The sequence below is a fragment of the Cokeromyces recurvatus genome (assembly GCF_025118155.1).
Source record: "Cokeromyces recurvatus strain NRRL 2243 chromosome Unknown BX663scaffold_36, whole genome shotgun sequence".
NCBI lineage: Eukaryota > Fungi > Mucoromycota > Mucoromycetes > Mucorales > Mucoraceae > Cokeromyces > Cokeromyces recurvatus.
Genome location: NW_026251422.1, coordinates 193,753 through 215,990, shown reverse-complemented (window position 1 = coordinate 215,990; position 22,238 = coordinate 193,753). Strand labels below are relative to the sequence as shown.

Genomic DNA, 22,238 nt, shown 5'->3' with positions numbered 1-22,238 from the left:
TATAGAATATTCTAATTACTATATTTTACTTGAAATTACTTAGTTTTAAAATAATACTAATAAGGAATAAAAGTGCTTTTAAAAGTCATAAAATACTATGTTTAGTTTCAATGCTTGGTATTTAGTACCAATTACAAAAAAAAAAAAGAAAGTCTTGTTGTATCCCTATAAGGTATTATCATACATTATTGTATTGTCTGTTGTATACCCATAATCTCCGTTTTAAAATGGTAGGTTAGACAATAAAAGGGTACTTGTACTCAGTGCTATTTTGAACTACAACTAGGTTTAATAAAATCACCTTATGCGAAAGAGAATTAGGCGTCAAGTGGTACAAAACCTAATTCAAGTTATACAATCATAAGCTTACTCATTAGAGTATCAAAAATACATATTTTTTTTTCTATGGACAGCTGTCAAAGTTTTTATTCGATAAAACTAATTTCACATTACAAAAAAAAAAAAAAAAAACCCAGATGTTATTAAGCATATGTATTTTTCTTTTATAAGATGTCTATTATATATTTATATACTATTATTATTATTATTATTATTTGTTTTTAACTAACAAAAAAAAAAATAAAAAAAAAGGTTATACAAAGTGAATTATTCCAACATGTCATCATTATGATCCAAGTCAATCTTTTGTTTCTTATTCGCACGTCCACTAAAGCTCTCTTCCTTAGCATAATGTTTGCCTGTTTTTTCTCGAAGTGAGTCGACATTATCATCCTCTTTAGCCCATTCAAGTACAAGATGACGACCGTATAAGTGAATATTACTCATATTTTCATATACATTCTTTGCTTCTTGTTTTGTAAGGAAATCCAAGAAAGCAAAACCACGATGACCACCGTTGAATTTCTTAGGTAGACGAAGTGATTTAAGTTGGCCATAAGTTCTGAACAAAAACAAAAAAAAGTTAGATTCGTTAACTACTGGTTTTAATTTAATTTACCCAAATAATTCTCTTAAATCTTTATCAGTGGCTTCAAATGGTACATTTCGAACAACCAACTTGGTCGTTTCGGGTGATTTAGCTTTCTTTGTTTTTGATTCTGCTTTATGATTAGAAAATTTCAATTCTAAAGTATGACCATCTAAATTATATCCCTATAAATTAAAAAAAAAAAAGAAAATAATTGATAAATAGATACAAATGATATATACAATAAATGTAATTTTACCTGCATAGCCTTTAATGCCTTCTCAGCATTAGCTTTATTATTGAACTCGATAAAACCGAAACCCATACTCAAGACTTTGCCAGGATTTTTATGATCTGCTTTAACATTAATACGAGATGAACGATAACCAGCAATTCCTTTAAATGCATTACGAAGTGATTCTGGGGTGGTATTAAAGTTAAGATTTTTGACAAATAATGTTGAAATATCATCAGAATCTATTTCTTCTGTTGGTTGCAATAGATCAGCAGCATGTGTAGGCTTTTCTGTTGTATCTTCCTTATCTTTATTAACAGTAGTATCACGTACAAACTTATTTCTGAATAAACCGCTTGGTGCTTTTTCAAGATAAATAAGTGAATCTTTATATCGTCGATAAGCTAGAGACTTGAATGCGTTTCTAGCTTCACTAGGTTCAATAAATTCAACAACTGCAATTGTCTTAGCAGGGGGTATAAGGACACGACCCAATTCACCATGTTTACCAAAAAGTTCTCTCAAATCGTCTTCATTTGTACCATAAGGGATGTTTTTAACCAAGATAACAGTCTCACTTCGTTCCTTTTACCAAAACTATCAAGTACAATACCATGCTTTTCAAAGAATTCCTTTGTTTCGTTCACAATTTGAGTTTCTGCTAAAGCTAATCTCACAGCTTGGTTATCAGCTTCAGGATTCAAAACATCCGATTTGGATACACCCAAACGATCAGCAATAGACTCAGCAATAGCATCAGCCTATTAAAATAACAACCATGAATAATCAGAGTTAAAAGTGAATATATATATATATATATATATTGAACTTACACTCATATACAATGAATTCCAATTAAAGTCATTACCTGCAAGATTTCTACGCTTCTTTTCTTTTTCCTTTTTAACAGAACTTAACTTTGTTCCATTTACACCCAAGATTTCCTCTTCTTTAGCAGCTGGCTTTTCTTCAGCAGGTAAAATATGTAAAAGTCGACCTTGGAAAGTTTTCATGTCCAACTCTTCATATGCTTTAACAGCATGTTCAGGTAATAAATATAAAATATATGCATAGCCTTTAGATTTTTTGGTGTCTTTAGCAATTGGCATATGAACTTCAGAAAGTGTGCCATATTTTTCAAATAGTACTTTCAAATCTTCTTCGGTACAAGTATATGGAAGATTACGAACGAAAAGACGACCTGTATCTTCAATCAGTTCTTTAGGGTCTTTTGTCTTTTCTTCTACTCGTTGTTCCTCCTTATTTTCTTTGATGTCTACATTTTCTTGTTCAATTGATGGTTTTTTCTCCTCTTCTCCATTTTCCATAGGCTCATCCTCTTCCATATTATCTACTTCTTCCATTTCTTCATCTTCATTTTCTTTTATATCTTTTTTTGGAGGAAGATCTTCGTACAATTCATCATCAGAGTCCTTATAATGAACTGTGGTTGATATATTTTCTTCTTCTTCTTCTTTTTTCTTTTGTTCAGCAATAGCACTATCATCATTAGCCCAAGTCTTGCTCTTGGAACGAGAAGTCATAACATCCAAATATTCTTTTAATTTAGGGTCGTTCTTATCCGCATTTAATTTATCAATAAAATCTTGCTCCTGTCTCTTTTTTTCTTGAAAGGCGTCCGTTTCTTCAACCTTAAATTCTTCCTTTTTTGTAGTTCCTGTTAAACGATTATGAGCTGAAGAACCTTCTGAATATTTACTCCAAGGTCTAGGTAACGTTTCTGAACCATAAGCAATTGCTTTTTCAACTGTAATCTTAGAAGTGTTAATGAAAGTGTTATTAAAGTATGCAATTGCGGCTTCAGCTGCTGCTTCTGTCTTATAACCTATAAAGCCAAATCGACGAGAGGCTCCTCGACTGAATAAATATAAAAGAAATTTGTATTAGAGCTAAGAAATTATTATCACTTTCTGTCTCTCTCTCTCTTTTTTAGATCAACTTACGATGTCTTCATGAGTTTAGCATCAGTTACTTCACCCTTTTTAGCGAAATGTTCTCGAAACTTTTCTTCTGATAATAATTTCGGTAAATTCTTTACAATAATTCTAGACCTGATAATAATGTTAGTAACATTTAACCTATATAACATTGTTTTTTGATCATCTTACATTATTAAGATCTGATCAAATTAAAGACTTTCAAATAAATTTAAAGAAATAGATTTTTTTTTTTTTTTTTTTTTTAACATCTTCTGCTTTGAAATCATAAAAGTCACAGAAAGTCACAATTTGGTAAATAAGTTGTGAGCAGTGCATCAAAATTTCCAAAAAAAAATATATATACACATATATGATTTTAATGAATCATGAGTAAGACATAAAAAAGGGAAATAATAAACACTATGTAGAACTATGATTTGTATTAGAAATATCAAAAAACTAGAATGCGGTATAACATTATTTCCTAAAGTGTGTATATCCAAAATAGTTGCTATTATTATCTAGTCTGATTAAGCTAGCTTCTTTTCTTTTGCTTGTTTAGTTTCGTATCCTGAATAAAGATGCTCTAAAAGGATTGCAGTAGTCAATAGCTTCTATTACACTCGTTTATATCCTATAGTCTTGACAGTTTAGTTTTTATTGATATCAATTTGAATACATATAGTATATTAGAATTTCCTATGTGTAGTAGCTGCTTTTATTTTCTATAGTATTACGTATTTAGTTACCTAAATCAAACTTGGGTTCTCATTAAACAACAGAAATAATAAAAAGTAGTATGAAAGCTCTGCCAATTTCTTCTTTGACCTTAAAGTAGAAGATTAATTCTCTATTTTTTTTTTTTTTCGTTTCATTATTTTCATGTTGGATAATAGTTGCTGTCCAGTTTAACAAGATAGATATTTATCAAGTTCAAAGATTACCCATAGCATAAAATATGTCTCCTAAAGACATGATTTATGGCCACTTTATGACAAGTCTTTAACAAAAATAAAGGGGGAATCTATCATACACAGAATATATAATATTGCCCTAATTAAAAGTAAACTAATATGGCTTTATCAGTTAGCTTACTATTTTCCTTTGCTTCACCTTTGATAAAAAAAAAAAAATCCCCCATCTTTTAAATCCAGACAGTAAAGGCAGTAGCGCTCTTCTAAAAAAAAATATATTCTGTTTACCCCTCTTCTTGTCAACCCTGTTTATTTCGAATACATATTAAATAAAATGTCAACAATTGCAAGAAAGATCATACCCAGAACAAATAATGGCACTGGATCTTTTGTACTTCAATGTCGTAAAATGGTTTTTAACTATTGTGAAAAATGGGGAAGTAACAAGGGCATGATGTAAGTTTCGCTCCCTTTGATATGTATAACATATTTATATCTATTTTTTGAACCCTGGATATTTATGCTATTAATTTATATACAGTGAATACATCAGAAATGATCTTGTCAAATTCGCAAAAGAAAATCCTCAAATTGAAATAGTGGTTCAGCCTAGACCCGCTCATCACCCTATTATACGAGGACTTTATTGTAAAAGAAAAGAAAAAAGCAAAAGAAATAAAAGTGTACTAATGACTCTATTATAGTAAATGGTCGTGACAAAGTCATTTGTACTCGCAACTTAACACCAAAAGAAATCAAAACCAAAGTGGAACTTTTAAGAGACTCAAGTGGCGAAAAAATGAAAGATTTAACAAAGAAGCCTGTTATTTCTACCACAGAAAGCGTTCGTGGTATCTGGTCACCATTTAACTCCAATCCACATACCATTTAGATCTATTTATTAACGTACACATCAAAATGTAAAATAAAGCACGATAATAAAAGTATGTATATTATTCTCCATCAAATTAGCATAACAGTTTTGAGAGAGTGAGAGAGAAAAAGTATACGTTATTTGATTATAACATAAAAAATAGCTTTCGAATCATCTTAGTATGCCATGAGTAGGAATTTACTGAGTATTTAAATATATAATATGCATGGCTTTAGTGATGTATAGTATGCATTTGGTGTTGACCATGAAGATTTCCCACTTGATGTGCTATATAGACCCACTGTACCTAGTTTAATATAATAAAAAAAATCAATTATATAAAAGCTTGGTCATTTAACTTTTATTATATACTGATTAAAGTCACAGAGGCTATGTATACAAAAAGATATTTATTTCCTATATTACTTTTTGCTTAAGATGCGCTTGAAGCATTGATGAATTTTAATAAAGACTGATCAAATTGGTCTGAACGAATGGGCATTTCTGGAGTATGGAAAGGATTCTTCATAACGAAATCACTATATATATCATAAATATTCTTCATGTATGAATCAACATTATTTAATTGTGGTGCAGTTATTAGTAAGAACTTGGTGCCTACAATTCCATCAAATTAGATAAAATAGTATCGTCCATTTATGCTCATTACCTGTTAAAGTTTGGAAACAATAAAGTTTAAAGTTGTCTGTTTCTAACATTTCTAAACCGGATGAATTATGAACAGGTGAAATTTTGGAAGTAATCGCATGAACACTATTCTCGAACAGAGTTATTATTATTACTGGTAATGAGCATTCAATTAAATTATTATTATTATTACTACTACTACTACTTTACCCATGAAAGGTACCAGCTAGCACCAAGTATTCATTACTAGATAACTTTTCTAGATTGTTTGTGAAATCTTTTTGATAAACAAGACCACCTGCCTTATTAATAATGTATAAAGAATAAATCATTTTTGACATTTTTTTTGTTTATCTGTCCCAAGAAAAAATAAAATAAAATAAAATAAATGCCAATTAGTTTTCAATGTGAGTATCAAAATTAATAGTAGGAGCCTGCTGCTGTATCCCAAATCTATTACCTAATATAAGGAACTATAATTATTTAACTTCGTTAGTTTTTTTTTTTTTTTTTCTTTTTTAACATAAATACAAGACAAGATATACTTATATTTCGCCCAATAAGTATATATTGCTATGAATACAACTTTAGATAATTTCATAAAAAAAAGAGGAAGGCGCAATAAGGAAGAAAACGGAAAAGATCTTGAATCACAAAGATCAATAAAATCTGTTGTGAAATCTCGACTTCCACAACAAAGTCAAACCATTACAATTGAAAATGTTCGCATCGATTTCCCTTTAAAACCCTGTAAATATAACGGCTGTATTATAATTTGATTGAGATCCTTAGAACTAAATACTGATTTTAATTCTAGATGGTGCACAAGTTCAAATGATGCAAAAAGTGAGATATTACTCATCTTTTAGATCTTCATATGGATCTAACACTTAGCTTTATTATTATTATTATTAATAGATCGTTCATGCTTTAAATAATAATGAAAATGCTTTACTTGAGAGCCCAACAGGTATATTTTTACTATCCTTACTTGTATTTATTTAAATGAAGATACATTTCTGATACTGTTTATGTTTGTTTATTGCTTTTTTTTTCTTTTTAAAAAAAAAAGGTTCTGGCAAGTCGCTAGCATTACTTTGTGCAGCTTTAGGTAAATGGAATAACATAATTATATATGTTTCGAGGCTAACACTTTGCTACTTTGTTCTAGCTTGGAGAGAAAATGAAGAAAGAAAAGTAGCGGCAGAGCTCCTTAAGAAGAAACAAGAGCTTCCTACGAACGACAACAATAAACGTGAATTGAGCCAGTCAACTGAAATTGAGCAACCACAACAAGTGATTAAAAGAATTAAGACAGTAACAGCAAATACTTCTGTTGATGATGATGATTTTCAAAAACCTTTAGTTAGATATGTTATAAAAGTAGAAAATGCTAAATCTGATATAATCACCATTGACGATAATAATGACAATGATATGAAAGACACAAGTTCTTCTAATAAAAAAACTGAAATGTCGACTTTAGAAGAAGCTAATGCATTGAAATATGATACCTACAAAAGGGTTCCTCGTATATTTATTGGAAGTCGAACGTATGTTTTTTTTTTTTATGTTATGCATTTAATTCAATTGTATTCTTTTATTATAGTCATAAACAGATTGCTCAGCTTGTGTCAGAATTAAAGTATAATACTCGCTATAGACCTCGTGTCACCGTTCTTGCAAGTCGTGATCATTTATGCAGTAAGTTACCATTTACCTATAAATATTTAAATTTGTACCTAAGTTTTATATTTTGAATTATTTTTTGAAGTTCATCCCAAAGTTTCAAAATCCAATACAAAATCTGATGACTGGTAAATATTAATTTATGACAAGATGGCCGAATATCTCGTTATAATCTGTTTTAAATTTATAATAGTACCAAGTTGATTGACGAAAATAAATGCCCATTTGGATCAAGGACTCATGCTTTATTATCACATCCTTCATTGAAAACAACAAACCGGGTTTGGGATATTGAGGATATGGTCCAACTTGGAAAGAAAGTAGGAGGCTGTCCTTATTACGCTGCTAGAAAACTCTATGAAGGTGCAGAGGTTATATTTGCTCCTTACAACTATATCATTGATCCAGTTATTCGTAAGGTCCTAGACATTAATCTTAAAAACAGTATTATTATTTTAGATGAAGGTTAGTGTTCCCGTTATATATACATATATGATAATCTAATCTATAACCTACATATATTAGCCCATAACATCGAAGATGCTTCAAGAGCTGCTGGATCATTCGAAATTGATGAAGAGTCGTTACAAGCACTTCTTAAAGAATTATCTCTAGTTGTTAAATTTGGTGGTCAAAAAGAAGCACACAAACAGATTGAGTTGGTAATTACAAGCCTATCTATATTAAGTACAAGTTTTAATTTTTTTTTTATATATACATATGCAGATTATAGAGCAATTGTATAACCTGATGCTATCTGATGAAATTAAATACATTGTTAAAGATTATGAGCAGCAAGCGTGCCAGTAAGTGTTTCCCTTTTTTTTTTTCTCCTATGTGTGTGTGTGTTTTTAATCAAATATGTATGTAAATATTAGTTGGACTGGTCAAGAAATGATTCAACAATTAGACAAAGTTAATATTTCTGTTAATACATTCAATAATGCAATTATGCCCGCATTCAAGATTGCATCTAACCATGCGGATATGATTCGTAAAGAGGCAGAAGAGAGAGTCATTGACCATATTGATTATGAAGATGCTGAAGAAAATGACTCTGAAGTGAAAATACATCGTATTAAATGCCTCAGTGTGAGTTCACTTAATATCTTACAAGGTTTGATGACTATATTAGGTTTCATTTTCGATTCTGAACATAATTATGCTGAAGATTATCAAATGGTCTTTATGAAAACTATGTTCAAAGGTAATGATAGTAATAGAAAACGTAAAGCAAGCACAAAAACACCACTAGTTCCTGAATCCCCTTGGAATCATAAATTGGCGTTTTGGTGTCTTAATCCTGCCATTTTATTTAATCTGATGGCTGAGAATACTCATTCGGTTATATTAACAAGTGGAACTTTATCACCGCTAAATACATTCGCTGCTGAATTAGGAGCCAAGTTTACTGGGAAATTAGAAGCAAATCATGTTATTAAACCGTCTCAGGTGTGGGTCAGTGCTATCTCTCATGGACCAACCGGTATACCCTTAAAAGGGGTCTTTAACAACATAGGCTCTCTTCAATATCAAGATGAAGTGGGTGCAACACTTTGTGAAATAGTTCATACTATTCCATATGGTGTGCTTTGCTTTTTACCGTCATACAAGGTATTAGATCTTATGCTCAATAGATGGAGTCTGACAGGGATATTAGATAAGATAAAAGAAAAGAAACTTATACTTTCAGAACCCAAAGGTGGTGATAAGAGAGAGTTTGAGTCTGTTCTCAATACCTTTTATGGGAAAATACATTCGGTCCAAGAGGGCCCTGATGAAGAAGGTCAAGACGGTGCTTTAATGTTTGCCGTGTTTCGAGGCAAAGTGAGTGAAGGTATTGACTTTAGTGATAATTATTGTCGTGCTGTTGTTACTTTAGGTATTCCTTTCCCCAGCTTTAGAAGCTTAGAAACAAACCTCAAGCGAGAATACAACAATAAAATTAAATCCCAATCTAATGAGCAAACTGTTCTTTCCGGCACTGAATGGTATACTGCTCAGGCGTATCGAGCTATTAACCAAGCATTAGGAAGATGTATTCGACATAAAAATGATTGGGGCGCCATTATATTGATAGATGAAAGATTTAAAAATCAAGAGGCGCTAGATAAACTATCAAAATGGGTGAAAAAAGAATTCAAAATACAAGCTAATTATCCCCTTACAATGCAAAGTTTAAAGCAATTTGTTGATAGACAATTAGAAGAAGCAAAGCACAAATAACTAAGATGACATTTCTCTTTGCTTTTATACCCCCCCCTCCTCCTCCCCGTCTCTCTCTTTATTTTTATTTTTTATTCCATAATAGACTAAGCATCTTTATATACGAACTGTGAAATGAATAATCACTCAAAATATCATAATATAATGTATCTTTTTTTTTTTTTGATGAAAGCATATTTTAAGGTGTGTTGCTGGATAATATTATCAACACCATAATAAACTCTTTTAATCAATATAAGATGTTTTTTTTTCATTTTTTTTTTCTTTTAACCGAGATAAACTCATAAAAAATTTCCCCAAACGAATCCATGATATCAGGTTGAGAATCTCTCTCACCCTTAAAAAGAGAGAGAGAGAAAAGCCTAAATTTCATATAAACTGGACCAAAATGGAGGTATAAAATATCTTGTACCTGAATGACTCAAGCTTTGTCAATGGAAAGCAAAACGTAAGCTTTGTGAGCCAAGGACAACGAATGTCTTGACCCTGACAAAGGATCTAAGGCAGATACGAAAGTTAAAGAAAAAAAAAAAAAAAAAATTATAATAATAAATACCTCTGCCTTTTTATGTTTTCACAAAAAAAAAAAAAAAAGAAAAATTTTTTCCCTGTTTCAGCAGTCATATTAGGACTGCTTTTTTACTTGCATTAATTTCAGACTTCTTTGAAGATGTAATACTACTTTTGATTGAAAAGTATTATATCTTTAAAGTTGATTTATTAAATATCATAATTGAATGTTTGGAAGACCTTTCATTATGGAGCCACCATTTTAAATAATAATATGTGTTGCGTTTTTTTTTTCTTGAAAAAAAAAACAACGTAAAAGAGAGGGGGAATATACATTAAATAATAGAGTAAATGGTTGACACAGGATAAGAATTCAATGCTATATACATTATTGCGCTTGACTAGGATATTTAGATTGATCTAAATGAAATCTACTATATTGTCCCTAAAATTATACAATTTAATTCATATAATAAGTGCATATTAAGTCTCTTTAGCCGACTTACTGGTTCACTTGTTTTCATGACTTCCTTAGCATGTATTAAGGCGTTGATACATTCTGTCACTTTGTACTGAGCTATTTGTGTTTCACGCGCTAACTCTTTCATAGTTCTATTACACACAAAAGGAAAAAAAAAAATAGAATAAGTTTCAAATATCAATCACTTTTTTTTTCAATCATTTATACTTACAATCCACTTGGATGGAGTTTGAGTACCTTCAATACCTTTTTCATATTTTGCATAGGTTCCTAATAAAATTATTAGTTTAGATAAAAATAAAATCATCATGAAACTTTACTGAACGTTCTCTATATCTCAGCGGTAAATGATCTATAATGCTATTGATGTTGATCTTTATATTATATAAGTAAATTGGTTACAAAAAAATAAATAAATAAATAAATACATGTTTAAAGCTTTATTACCTTGGATACAAAACGTCTATCGGGTACGATGGATGCATTTTGTTCTGTTACTATTTTTCTTTTCTTATTATTTGCATTGGTACTATTGTTTGAAGATTGATTACTCTGTTTAGTTCCTGTTGAAGTAATCTGCGGTTGAACAGGTTTGGTAGATTCTGTAATATTAATTAGTTTTTTTATTAAAAAAAGGAAAAGTTCATTTAATGTACCTAATGAATTCATTCGTTTCATGTGTTCTATATGCCTTTCAATCATTATTTCTGTTGGTGCCTGAACAAGCAGTCTTTAGTTAAATCGAATTTTATTAAAGTGCGTGTTCTATATAAAAATAAAAATAAAGCTACCTTTGTCCAATTAACCGTTGTATCATTAATTGCCATTGCTAAAAGAAATGCACTAAATGATTCATTAAAATCGATAAGTGAATTATTTACTTGGACTAATGACTCGAATTGATTATGCATAGATTGCAAACCATCAGCGAGCGCTTTAAAAGATGGGATTAAAGGATCAAACGATGTCTCGATTTGATTTTTAGCGGATGATTGTTTTTTATTGTTCGTTGTAAACTCGTCTGTTGACATGATCACCAATCAGAAAAAAAAAAAATAAAAAAAATAAAAAAAAGGGAGACATTTTATATCTAAATCACTAGTCACCTATTAGGCTTTATTATTCAACTTTTTTTTTTTTTCTTGTTAGTGGTTTTTAATAAGCTATGTTTTCTATTTTATCGCACATGCAATGATCTAAGAGTATAACAAATAATGTCTTTAATAAAGATGTAACAAAGAAGAATAATAAAATATATTAGGATCAAGAGTAAAAAAAAAAAAAAAAATATATGTATTAAATTGATATACAAAAGGAAAAAGAAAATTATGTGATTTGCTTTCATAATATAATACTGTCTTCCTTTTCTTTCGCTCTTTTATCCAAAACTTATACATATAAATATATATATTTTTTTTCGACTCTTGTGCTTCTGTTGTTTGCCATTGGTTTGCCATTGGTTTGCCTTGAAAAATTTTATAGAAAAAGAAAAATGAAAGAATTTGGCGGGATTCTCTCAAAGTCATTATTCAGTTTATTTTTATCCTGTAGTGTTGGGTCCAGGTGATGATGATGATTGACGTCCAAGAATTTTTATGACTTGAGGTTGCTCATTATTTTGTTTTCTATTGTTGTTGTTTTGTTTTTTGGGCTTGTTATTACTACCTTCCTTTGGTGGTCTCGATGACCGCTGCTGATCTTTTAAAGGTCTACCTTCTTTGGCAGGTCTACCTTCTTTGGCAGGTCTTTCTTCTTTGGCAGGTCTTCTAAATGGTCGGGATTTTGATGAAGATGCTACAGAAGATGTATCTGAAATAACACTTGCAGTATCTTCTTTTCCTGGAACCTTTTTACTAACTGGTTCCTTCTTCTTTCTATTTCTTTCTCTCTTTTTCTTTGTATCTGCCACAGGTGATGAAGTACCATCTTGACTAGTAGCTGCTGCTTGATCAGTACCACTCTTTTTCGTATTTGACCTTTCAGCCTTTCTTCTAGCCGCTTTTTTAGCTGCTGCTTTAGCCTTCGCTGCTGCTTGAGCAGCTTTTTGAGCACGGATGTGCTCCAAGAGAGGGGTTGTTTTAGGTTTACTCGCTTGTTCGGCTGCTAATGTTTGAGCTGTATATAACACGATCAGGAATACGCCATCATTTTAGCAGATATATATATATATTACCTGTTACCAAGGCAATCCTATTTTCTAATCTTTCAATTTGAGTAAGACCATCTGCATGCTCACTTTGTTGCTCATTTTGAGTTGCTTCTTCAACTTTTAAAGATTCTAAAAAGTTCAAGTAATCTGGATCTTCATCAATGGTCCCTTGGCGAGCATCTACACTTTTACTTGTTTTAGGGATTTTTTGATAAGGTGAGAACTCGACAACAGCTCTACTTTCAGTGCCTTTTTTTTTTTTTTAAAGAAAAAAAAAATAAAAGAAAAGAAAAACATGATCGTCAATATATAAATGTTCGGCTTTGGGCACTTTTACTATTATTATTGAGACTTACCACGATTATCAATAAAAATGTGACCATCAAATCCCTGATGAAAAGCAATTACATTTTCCATTGATTTAAAGTGAAAATAAGCACGAGAAAAGACGCTTTCTTTTGCTTTACTGTTTTTAATAATTTATCAATGTAAACATCTTCTTGCAATAAGTTCTTGTCTATGTATTTGATATTCATACCTTTTACTTAATTTACCCGAAACATATAAGGTATAATCGACAGTTTCTTCAGATACCCAGGGCTTAACTGAATTCATAAAAATTTCTTCTGGAAGATTGGGAGGAAGTCGTCTAACGACGACCTTAGTTTTTAGAGTTGGTTGTTTACGTGAATGTCGGTTTGATTTCCTTTTAATTCGCTTCTTTTTCTTTTCTTCATTGCCTGTTTTTGTTGCTGAAGCTGATTTAATTGTTGTTGGAGTATCAATGGGAGTTGGTGGAGGATTACTGACTGCGGTCACAGCTGACATTATTAAAAAGTAACGAAAAGAAAAAAGAATAAAAAAAAAAAAAAAAAAAAAAAAAAATACCCGTATTATTTAATAACAATAAAAAAAAATGCATTGTCCAATAAAAGTTTGGAATTTAAATATTGCGGCTTTTATGTGTGAGCCAAAGCTAGCTTTTATTTATCATAATAGCGATGGAAATGGTAGCTTGGATAGTCCTTTTTATAGGTAACTTTATCTGGTTTATTTTCTGGCACACCATGATTATTTATAATAATATCTTCTTCTTCTTCCTCTTCTTCTTCTTCTTCTTGATTACTAAATGTTTCAGCTTTATTATGTTCATTATGTGGATTATAATGATATCTTTGAAAGTAATATACTATAGATTGTTTCTTTCTATTGATCATCATTTTTTCTGACGAATTATTACCATTTAGGAACCTTGATGGTTTTATATGAGGTACAACAGCTGTCACTGCTTCATCTACTAAACCTGTTTTATCGTGATTTATGATGGAGCGTTTATTTTTTGAGGTTAATAGAGAAAAGTGTTGCCTATCAAGTTTTCTCCATACTTGTCTGGAATAATTCTTTAGAATCCACTATATACAAATTAGTGACATATTCATAATACAAGTTTGATTTTGGTATACCTCTAAAATAATGATAATCAATCTAAAATAAATCGTATTGAATATATCAGGATTTAATCCTTTGAAATATTGTAAAAGATAAAACTGTGCTGTATAACACATTATGAGTCTATTCATGTATGTGATGACTGTTATAACTTACATAATACTGATACTAGAGATACTCCAAACTTGGTCATTAAAGGATGATAAGCACGATTATTGAATAACGAGTTATGATAGACATAATTGAATAGCATAGTATAGATCAAAACGTCTAAAACAAATCGTTCAATAACTATAGATACGAGGCAAAAAAAAAAAGGAGGGAAAGAAATTAAGCCTAAATGTAAACTCGTCATGTACTTATTTACCTGAGATTAGATCTGTTGAAAATTCCGTTAGCCATTTAAAGGGGAAAGTAACAAATAAAATCTTATCTTGTATAATCGATAAATCTTCTTGCAAGTCCTTTGCATGATTCAGGGTCTGATCCAAGATTTGATTTAAACTAGTGTTGATTTGCTCGACTGTTTCTTGCCATATATCCATGTATTTACCTTGAATGGACTATTATTATGGAATGTGAATGATTTGATTCATTCAAGCATCATTATTTATTTATTTTACTTGCCTTTGCTTCTTCCCAATGCTCAAACACATCTTGCTGTGTAGCAGTCATTCGAACAAGTTGTTCATCTAACTTTCTTAGACCATTCATAATAGAACTCAAGAAATGGTCCACTTCTACCTCTTGTCGTAAAGAGAGTTGATTGAATTGGGTTGTGACCTCTTGAATATGATATTCTACCATTTGATTATAACGTTGCATCATGACCTCTGTTTGATTTTGTAAAAGGACAAGTGCATCAAAGATAGATTGGATTTGGTTGACAGTCTTAAGATGAGTATCACGTACGGCATCCATTTGTACCAGGAGTTCATGCTGAGAATGTTTTAAATGATGAAGTGTACTGAGTTCTTCTTCTCTCCAATGCATCAAGTAATCCTGTTGCTTTTGTAAAAGATCAAAATTTTTTGCTTGATTTAAAGTAATGTTTGTATGAAGCCTTTCAAGGATCTCTGTAATAGTATCAAAACTGTATTAATATTGATACTAAGGCCATATATAGTAATCATATATACCCTTTTCCATGGGATATCGAATAGCGAAACATATAACCACTAATCATATTGAATAATATTAAATATTTTGCAAAATCTAAAACTGAGATATTAACAAAGCTTACCAACATCACGAAAATAGCCTTATAGATACATATACATACATACATACATATATATATATATATGTATATTAATAATATAGTGTATTATAAATATATGTGTATAGAGAATTACCGCTATAAGATGTCCATGTTTGTGGTAAAGTTGATAGTTTTCTAAAAATATATACAATATGTAAAAGCCCCATAGAATATTTCTATATAAAATTTACTGAACACAATATCTAATTTTATTTTGTTTTTTTCTCGTGTTCTCTTCTATATTTTGACATTCAACTGGTATAGGAATATGGGCTAAGGATAGTTCACATAATGTTAACATAAGAGCATCTATAATATAAATTAGTTTTTTTCAAATTAATATGCATATATGTATACAGTCTGGGATACACGCATAAAAAAAAATTTGTATTTAGCTAACATTCCATATTTTCAATACTGTCTATATTTAAAGAATTGCAGCCATGAATAAGTTTTAAAGTTACTTTTTTAAAGCAATCAGATTCATGATTTTGAAGATTTTTGTACAATTCTATTTTGTTACACGATGCCAAATGTTAACATATCAAGCCTTTTTTTTTTTTTTTTTTTTTTTTTTTTTTGCTTGTAGTTGTTGTATACCTAAACCATGGTCGATCACTATCTTTTCTTTTAGTAGAGAACCTATTTAAAATAAAGACGGGTCATGTAATCTCATTTTATATGGAAGCAGAAAAAAAAAAGCATTATAAATAAACTATTTTACTTTTCCTTTCTTGATCTTTATCGTTATCAGTACATTGTGTAATATGAATAAACAATAATAACAAAATTAGTAAAATACAATAATTCTTTATTTTATACATGTTAGACGAAACAAAACATTCTTATATACAAATATGTATTTATTTCAATTATATATTAATCGAAAACGAATGATAAATTATTCTGATAAAAAAAAAAGATATATTATTTAAATTAAAGGAACTCTATTGTTGTGAAGGAAGGATTGCCATATTATAGTGTGCTTTAACCATCAGTGTCATGTGCTCCGACTTGATTATATAAAAATTCATGATTGTAGTCGCTGTAAATTGATCATGATTGCTATCCATCATACCAGTTTGGTCAATAGTCTATATCTCCTTGAACAATAAATATTATCCATGACTTATTTTCAAGAAATATAATACAACAAATTCTGTTCATATATGGTATCAAGTTTACACAAGACCGTCATAAAGCGTCCTTCTATATAGACTTTTAAAATACATATAATAATTGATTACTGAGAAAGAATAGAGATAGAGGCGAACAAGATAGTATGATATTCTCTTGTTTCTATATATTTACCATTCGAATTTTATGCCTTAAATAAGCAATACTATACAATATTGCAACTCTCCAATAATTGAAAAGTATCTACAGAGGGGTAATATGTTTTTTTGGGTTAAAGTTTTCAAGTCTCTACTGCTACAGTGGATTACTTCCTCTTGGATTAATTGATTATCATTCAATATATTTTGAGCTTAGAGAAATATCAATATAGTATCACCTTGTACTAGTAGTAGATCATTTTTGTTATACGACATTGACTATCTCCTATAATATCCACCTTTGTAAATATCAGGTGCAACTCCTATTCCTAATTAGGCGATGATCTGTTATTTCACGACTAGAATAACACTTGGTAATGAATATTACTGCAGAAAAGATTATTTCCCTTTATATAACTTTTATTTGGCAAAAGAAAAGTTCAACTTATATCAAGGTTATCAAAGAGCTGCAGACAGGCTGGTTAGCCAAATGTTTAATGGAAGGAAGAAACATAACAAGCGAAATAGAAGAGAAATAGAAAAAAAAATAAGGATAAGAAGGAAAAAGAAGAAGTTGAATCCAGTTGAAGACAGCAAAATTAGGTAAAAAACATAATTGCTAAGAGATAGTTAGTAATCTATGATTTTTTACATATCGCATAATATTGATATCAATTTAATAAAAAATGACTGTCAGAATAGTTCAAAGAAGATCATTAGAAAGTACGTCTGATTGACTTTAGAACAGACATATTTGGACAAAAGATCTCGTCAAGTTGAAGGGTAATAAATGCGTAATAACCAGTATCTTGTGTGTGTGTGTGCTACAACAGAAACGATATTAAGCTGGTGATCTTCAGATTTTGACAATTGTGAGTGAGTATAAAGCGTCAAGAATTTGTAGTCGACATAACACGGTCGCATTGAAGAGCTACAAACAAATCTGAGGCTGAAGTGTTTTCACGTGTAAAACAGGTAGTACATTTTGGCAGTGTGGTGTTAATGTTACTAACAATTGAAGGCTATCTCCTTATTGATCTGGAATGGCATAAGTTATTTAACGCTAATTTTAATCTTATTCATAATTACCTTTACTATCAATTAAAAAACGTCTGGAATTAAACCAGAAATGCTTACCTGCTATGTAGACCTCCTTTCTCTTTCTTCTCCTTTTAAGCCTATTAAGGAGGGGGGAAGGCGGTTTAATCCTTTCACTTTTTTTTTTTTATTAAAGAGCTTCCCCTCCGGGCGAATTCTTTTTATTGTTATTATTTTAAAATGTAATAGTTTATCGAGCTTAGATGTCTTCTCCTATAATTAACTGTGCTTAAAAGAGCAAGTAGAGTAGGGTAATACAGAGTTATACAACATTTCTTAATTGAGGGGAAGGAGCAAAATCAAATATATCCCCATTTATTTTTAAATATAAACTTTTATGTAATAAAATACATAAATTACACTCTTTTTCTTTTCTTTTCTTTCCTTTTCTTTCCTTTCCCTTTCTGTTCATGATGGCTACTTTAGAAAGAAAAAAGAAAAAATTAAATGCATCTAGAAATAGTGTAAGTTCCTTTACAAAACTAATTAAAAGTCACCATTTAAAATAGAAACATGTTTATATTTGTCTCTATTTTTTTTATATATATAGGCTGAACAACAACAACAACAAGATAATATTGTTCATGATGACGACTTAACAAATGACCCAATCCTTGAAAGCCTTTCCAAAGAACCTATGGAATATTCAAGGGTTATTATTAACTCTCAATGCTTATCTTCTGAAGTTATCAATTCACTTCAGTCAGTTAAACATGTTTGTCTTAATGTGTTGGATTTACTTTTATTACAAATTATAAAAGACTTGAATTACTATGAAAGAAGATCCTCTTGTTATGAACAAAGTGACTTGTTGGATTCTATTACTCAAAATACAAACTTGATACAAGAACAGTTTACAAGTAGTCCAATGATACGTAGTCAATCATCTCCTACAACTACTTTATCAAAAGTACATGAAATATTAGATTCACATAATACCCAAATGAGTCAACATGACTATACTTTATGTTGTTCATTAGCAGCTCTTTTAAACGACATTTATCACTTGTTAGAACTTAATTCAATTCAGCAGGACTCATTATCAAGGTTATCTGCTGATAGTACTCTACTTCAACAAGAACTTCATAATAAAGTTTCCTTCTTTCAGAGAGAAAAAGCGGCTGGTAACATAACGTTAGATGAAACAGATGCAAATCAAGAAATAATTACAACTTGGGACACAATGAATCATTTAATGAATGTAGTAAAAGAATTAGTTGCCCAACAACAACCTCCTGCATATGAAGCTAAACCAGTCATAAACGACTCAACAAATTATCCTTTATATGCTTCCCCTCCTGCATATGAGTCAATCATGGCAACTAAAGTAGAAAAGGTTGAAAAAACTGAAAAAAGAATATTATCCAATCATAAAGAAGATTTAGATGAACTATTAAATGCGATTGATAAATTAGCACAAATAGCACCACAGTTTCATAATCAACGTATTAGTTTCAGTGAAGAACAAATGAAAGATTTAGCTGCTGCAAGCCTAGACAAAGTCATTGAGCGTTTATCAAGGGGTCGAATGGAAGATCAACGAGTTCGTTTATCACCACCAAAGAAAAATGACAAGATTTTGTTACAAGAATTAGTTCAACAAATAGAAAAATCTGCTTTAAGATCTTTAGATAATCAACGTGTGCTTCAATGTCAACAGCAAAAGAAGCTTGATTTTACCTTTATTCGACGTATCATTTTTGATAGAATGAATAAGAAGACCTATTATACAGACCATGTATGTGTATTTAATATTCTTTAAAACCATTATTTATTTATTATCATCGTTAGGACTGGTTATCTCATGAAGAAGTTTTGATAAAAGATTTAACTCATACAACAGACTTGCTGGTCAAGTCACTTGATAGTCATCGAACTACCTTTTATAATAGACAACGATATAGCATGTCAGCAATGAAAGAACGGGATTTATTTATGCTTAGATTATTTAATAAAGTCGAATCACTTGAAGGCTATCGACTTGTTAATCAAGATGCTAATTTAAAAAGTAAAGAAGAGGATTTACAGCATATATTGAATTTTATTTATAAATCAAAACCACGACTTGATAACCAAAGGGCTAGTTTTTCTCTATAATTAATAAACCCAAAAAAAAGAAAAAAGAAAAAATAATAATAATTCCTCATCATTTTATTAAATTAAACCATTCCATCGTACAAATTTAATGCTTGTAAAATAGTAGGATCTTTCTTTGATCCTTCTCTAAATTCATCCATAGATAATCTACCGTCCTTATCCTATAAACAGTTCTATTTAGTATTAAGAAAATAAATAAATAAAAATAAAATAACATACATTGTCCATTAAGTCAAATATTTTATTAACTCGCTTTTCTGGTGTATCTTCATCGGGTGGTAATTTCACCATACTTCCCACCATTTTATAAATTGCATCTACTATACACAACATTTCATCTCGAGTAATAAATCCATCATTATCAATATCATAAAGCTATCACACCACATGTAAATATAAATAATTGAAGAAAGAGTTTCTTTTTTTTTTTTTAAAAAAAAAAAAAAAACTTACTTGAAATGCCCCTAAAATAAAGTATATGAATGTCTTATCCAACGTATATTTTAATATATCCATATATATATATTTTTTTTTTTACAAACTTACATAATAACTTTTCATCCACTCGACCTCTGCTTGTTACTGATAATGCCACAATAAACTCTTTAAAGTCAATCATACCATTTTTATCATTATCAAATACATTAAATACATAATCTGCAAATCGAGAAGGATCACCAAAAGGAAAGAATTGCTTATATATTTTTTGAAATTCAGTTTTATCTAATTGACCTGATGGACAATCTTTTAAGAATCCTTTATACCTGTTGTTATTACTTTAGTCACTATATTTTATTTGCTCATGTAAATAGACTATACCATTGTTGTAATTCCTTTTTTTCGACTATTTAACGTAACCATTTAGTCATTTATATTATATCCTTTATCATTATTATTTTTTTTTAAAAAGAAAAGAAAAATCTACTTTACAATAAGTACACTTCTGAAGGTCATTTAACTGTTCCGGACTTAATTTACTTTGTGCTTTACCCATTTGTTATATAAAAAGAAACAAAAAGGAACAAACAAACAAAAAATAGTGTTGCATTTGAAAATATACATATTTTTTTTTTTTTTTTTTTTTTTTTTTTTAAAAAAAAATGAAAATAAAAATAGAAATTTTGGTCTCACCACGAATGTAATTTTTTAACGATGATAAAACCGTTCTAACAGAAACAACTAACTAAATTAATTAATTATTGCTTTCTTTGTTCAAACATTTTAAGAAAATAAGTATAAACATATTTGTGAGCGGTTAATTCAACATTGACAGTCTTTAGTCTACCTACTTTTTTTTGATTTTATCAACTATCATTTCAATGCTTTTTTTTTCTTTTTTTTTTTTTTACAAACAGTAGGAAGCGGTGTTGAAGTAGTCACGTGTTGTAGATCCCTATTTTCATTTTCTATTTCATCCACAGCAGTATATCCATTAAAATTATGCTAAAATAACAACTCTATACACTTTTTACCACAGGCCATTTCATACTGCTTAACCTTTGTTCTATAAATGTATATATAAAATAGTATTACCATTAGCATACTAAAAGTATCAGTTTGCAAGCATCAACAAGAAAACTTTCAAGATGAAACGTTCTTGATAGACACCTTACTTGAAGATTAAGCAAGTCAACTCATTTATTATTATTATTATTATTATTTAGTTGTGTCGAAACTAAGGATATTTTTCAAAGCCTGCAGAGAACGTTCACAGCTAACATTGCTTTCATGCTTTTCAAAGTCCTACAACATGGTCTTAGGTTATACGATTAAACTACTGAATTTTATTTAAAAATTAAAAAATTAAAAAATGGCCAATGGGCACATAGCATTTATAGATGCAAGCTTGCTCTAATCAGGCCGCTATGGAAAGAAAAACCCTTTTGGGATATAAAGGGGAAAATGTTAAAGTGTATGCATAAGTGATGATAATTAACTATCAGAAATTCGTTGTTGTATTGAAAGAAGATGATGGTCAGAGGGTTCATGAATTTGGGAGTGAAGCTAGATAGTCCATCTCCAAGCAGAATGGCACATATAGAAGGCCAGTGTATGAGCCAGACATCAATTGATTTTTTTTACTTTCTTAGTATGGAATGTCGATGGTAATAGAAGATTCAAGAGATAAAAGAGTGAGTGTATATTCAATAGATTTGGGGCATCTGAAGGCGGTTATGCATATGCAAACAAGAAACACTATGTGAGCGTGTGAAGAGTTCATTTAGATGGAAGGGGCAAGGCTTGGGGGAGGGTTTACCAAGAGGTAACCAACCAAGTCGCCATCGCACGCAACGAAACCGTTCACTTCTTGTCATTGGTATTGTGAGAATAGGGGCGACAATCAGATTTCACTGAGTTATACGATTAAACTTTTTTTTTTTTTTTTTTTTTTTTTTTTACCAGTCCAAGCATAAGCTTCAATCTGTCTAAATTTTGTATTTACTAATATTGTCTGGATTTGAAGT

The 22,238-nt window shown here is 30.1% G+C and overlaps 10 protein-coding genes across 10 annotated transcripts; 3 read left to right on the top strand and 7 right to left on the bottom strand.

Annotated features, from left to right (window-relative positions):
- Positions 1–492: 492 nt before the first annotated feature.
- Positions 493–3,328, bottom strand: BX663DRAFT_538350 (uncharacterized protein). The gene is made up of 7 exons (XM_051530684.1): positions 3,293–3,328; positions 3,128–3,235; positions 1,997–3,041; positions 1,772–1,924; positions 1,188–1,748; positions 959–1,113; positions 493–901 (listed from the first exon to the last, which is right to left on the bottom strand). Coding segments are annotated over exons 1-7 (2,319 nt in total). The 5' UTR covers positions 3,295–3,328; the 3' UTR covers positions 493–606.
- Positions 3,329–4,351: 1,023 nt separating this feature from the next.
- On the top strand, positions 4,352–4,909 carry BX663DRAFT_533177 (thioredoxin-like protein; the record flags this gene model as incomplete). The annotated part of the gene is made up of 3 exons (XM_051530511.1): positions 4,352–4,473; positions 4,559–4,665; positions 4,722–4,909. 3 exons carry the CDS (start codon positions 4,352–4,354, stop codon positions 4,907–4,909), a joined length of 417 nt encoding a protein of 138 aa, XP_051378820.1.
- A 415-nt stretch (positions 4,910–5,324) lies between these two features.
- BX663DRAFT_533176 (Sybindin-like protein) lies at positions 5,325–5,871 on the bottom strand (the record flags this gene model as incomplete). Its single annotated transcript, XM_051530510.1, has 3 exons — positions 5,325–5,509; positions 5,562–5,665; positions 5,750–5,871. 3 exons carry the CDS (start codon positions 5,869–5,871, stop codon positions 5,325–5,327), a joined length of 411 nt encoding a protein of 136 aa, XP_051378819.1.
- Positions 5,872–6,296: 425 nt separating this feature from the next.
- BX663DRAFT_231661 (helicase C-terminal domain-containing protein) lies at positions 6,297–9,665 on the top strand. Its single transcript, XM_051521816.1, has 11 exons — positions 6,297–6,385; positions 6,458–6,509; positions 6,612–6,650; positions 6,711–7,092; positions 7,149–7,243; positions 7,314–7,356; positions 7,422–7,693; positions 7,754–7,890; positions 7,955–8,034; positions 8,107–8,345; positions 8,436–9,665. The coding sequence occupies exons 1-11, from the start codon at positions 6,374–6,376 to the stop codon at positions 9,452–9,454; spliced, it is 2,370 nt and encodes a 789-aa protein (XP_051378818.1). The 5' UTR covers positions 6,297–6,373; the 3' UTR covers positions 9,455–9,665.
- Positions 9,666–10,096: 431 nt separating this feature from the next.
- Positions 10,097–11,507, bottom strand: BX663DRAFT_231581 (uncharacterized protein). Its single transcript, XM_051521815.1, has 7 exons — positions 11,237–11,507; positions 11,102–11,162; positions 10,893–11,047; positions 10,766–10,819; positions 10,657–10,715; positions 10,471–10,576; positions 10,097–10,409 (listed from the first exon to the last, which is right to left on the bottom strand). Exons 1-7 carry the CDS (start codon positions 11,474–11,476, stop codon positions 10,353–10,355), a joined length of 732 nt encoding a protein of 243 aa, XP_051378817.1. The 5' UTR covers positions 11,477–11,507; the 3' UTR covers positions 10,097–10,352.
- A 478-nt stretch (positions 11,508–11,985) lies between these two features.
- BX663DRAFT_442347 (Smg-4/UPF3 family-domain-containing protein) lies at positions 11,986–13,422 on the bottom strand (the record flags this gene model as incomplete). The annotated part of the gene is made up of 6 exons (XM_051523507.1): positions 11,986–12,135; positions 12,304–12,560; positions 12,619–12,843; positions 12,951–12,984; position 13,045; positions 13,133–13,422. The coding sequence occupies 6 exons, from the start codon at positions 13,420–13,422 to the stop codon at positions 11,986–11,988; spliced, it is 957 nt and encodes a 318-aa protein (XP_051378816.1).
- A 67-nt stretch (positions 13,423–13,489) lies between these two features.
- On the bottom strand, positions 13,490–15,815 carry BX663DRAFT_231532 (uncharacterized protein). Its single transcript, XM_051521814.1, has 10 exons — positions 15,705–15,815; positions 15,496–15,613; positions 15,399–15,439; positions 15,287–15,304; positions 15,183–15,221; positions 14,671–15,119; positions 14,411–14,606; positions 14,200–14,334; positions 14,058–14,146; positions 13,490–14,006 (listed from the first exon to the last, which is right to left on the bottom strand). The coding sequence occupies exons 1-10, from the start codon at positions 15,709–15,711 to the stop codon at positions 13,578–13,580; spliced, it is 1,521 nt and encodes a 506-aa protein (XP_051378815.1). The 5' UTR covers positions 15,712–15,815; the 3' UTR covers positions 13,490–13,577.
- Positions 15,816–17,951: 2,136 nt separating this feature from the next.
- On the top strand, positions 17,952–19,846 carry BX663DRAFT_564467 (uncharacterized protein). The gene is made up of 3 exons (XM_051532048.1): positions 17,952–18,140; positions 18,227–19,414; positions 19,468–19,846. Exons 1-3 carry the CDS (start codon positions 18,087–18,089, stop codon positions 19,771–19,773), a joined length of 1,548 nt encoding a protein of 515 aa, XP_051378814.1. The 5' UTR covers positions 17,952–18,086; the 3' UTR covers positions 19,774–19,846.
- Positions 19,714–20,833, bottom strand: BX663DRAFT_523611 (calcium-binding protein NCS-1). The gene is made up of 6 exons (XM_051529543.1): positions 20,704–20,833; positions 20,593–20,617; positions 20,320–20,537; positions 20,227–20,237; positions 19,993–20,148; positions 19,714–19,934 (listed from the first exon to the last, which is right to left on the bottom strand). Exons 1-6 carry the CDS (start codon positions 20,765–20,767, stop codon positions 19,836–19,838), a joined length of 573 nt encoding a protein of 190 aa, XP_051378813.1. The 5' UTR covers positions 20,768–20,833; the 3' UTR covers positions 19,714–19,835.
- Positions 20,834–21,917: 1,084 nt separating this feature from the next.
- Positions 21,918–22,121, bottom strand: BX663DRAFT_580163 (uncharacterized protein; the record flags this gene model as incomplete). The annotated part of the gene is made up of 1 exon (XM_051532188.1): positions 21,918–22,121. Exon 1 carries the CDS (start codon positions 22,086–22,088, stop codon positions 21,918–21,920), a length of 171 nt encoding a protein of 56 aa, XP_051378812.1. The 5' UTR covers positions 22,089–22,121.
- Between the last annotated feature and the right edge of the window lie 117 nt (positions 22,122–22,238).

Excerpts from the sequence above, each read along its gene's own strand:
- BX663DRAFT_538350 (XM_051530684.1), bottom strand. Across the intron at positions 1,925-1,996 it reads GGAATTCATTGTATATGAGT|GCTGATGCTATTGCTGAGTC; the intron begins GTAAGTTCAATA and ends TTATTTTAATAG. Across the intron at positions 902-958 it reads GATTTAAGAGAATTATTTGG|AACTTATGGCCAACTTAAAT; the intron begins GTAAATTAAATT and ends GTTTTTGTTCAG.
- BX663DRAFT_523611 (XM_051529543.1), bottom strand. The coding sequence starts at position 20,767 with ATGGGTAAAGCACAAAGTAAATTAAGTCCGGAACAGTTAAATGACCTT. Across the intron at positions 20,538-20,592 it reads AAAAAGGAATTACAACAATG|GTATAAAGGATTCTTAAAAG; the intron begins GTATAGTCTATT and ends TAATAACAACAG. Across the intron at positions 19,935-19,992 it reads TATTTGACTTAATGGACAAT|GATAAGGACGGTAGATTATC; the intron begins GTATGTTATTTT and ends AACTGTTTATAG.
- BX663DRAFT_231661 (XM_051521816.1), top strand. Across the intron at positions 6,510-6,611 it reads TTTACTTGAGAGCCCAACAG|GTTCTGGCAAGTCGCTAGCA; the intron begins GTATATTTTTAC and ends TAAAAAAAAAAG. Across the intron at positions 7,357-7,421 it reads AATACAAAATCTGATGACTG|TACCAAGTTGATTGACGAAA; the intron begins GTAAATATTAAT and ends AATTTATAATAG.
- BX663DRAFT_564467 (XM_051532048.1), top strand. The coding sequence starts at position 18,087 with ATGATGGCTACTTTAGAAAGAAAAAAGAAAAAATTAAATGCATCTAGA. Across the intron at positions 18,141-18,226 it reads TAAATGCATCTAGAAATAGT|GCTGAACAACAACAACAACA; the intron begins GTAAGTTCCTTT and ends TTATATATATAG. Across the intron at positions 19,415-19,467 it reads AGACCTATTATACAGACCAT|GACTGGTTATCTCATGAAGA; the intron begins GTATGTGTATTT and ends TATCATCGTTAG.
- BX663DRAFT_231532 (XM_051521814.1), bottom strand. Across the intron at positions 15,440-15,495 it reads AAAATTAGATATTGTGTTCA|AAAACTATCAACTTTACCAC; the intron begins GTAAATTTTATA and ends ATATATTTTTAG. Across the intron at positions 14,607-14,670 it reads AGCATTGGGAAGAAGCAAAG|TCCATTCAAGGTAAATACAT; the intron begins GCAAGTAAAATA and ends CCATAATAATAG.
- BX663DRAFT_231581 (XM_051521815.1), bottom strand. The coding sequence starts at position 11,476 with ATGTCAACAGACGAGTTTACAACGAACAATAAAAAACAATCATCCGCT. Across the intron at positions 11,163-11,236 it reads CAACGGTTAATTGGACAAAG|GCACCAACAGAAATAATGAT; the intron begins GTAGCTTTATTT and ends CTGCTTGTTCAG. Across the intron at positions 10,716-10,765 it reads TGAGATATAGAGAACGTTCA|GAACCTATGCAAAATATGAA; the intron begins GTAAAGTTTCAT and ends TAATTTTATTAG.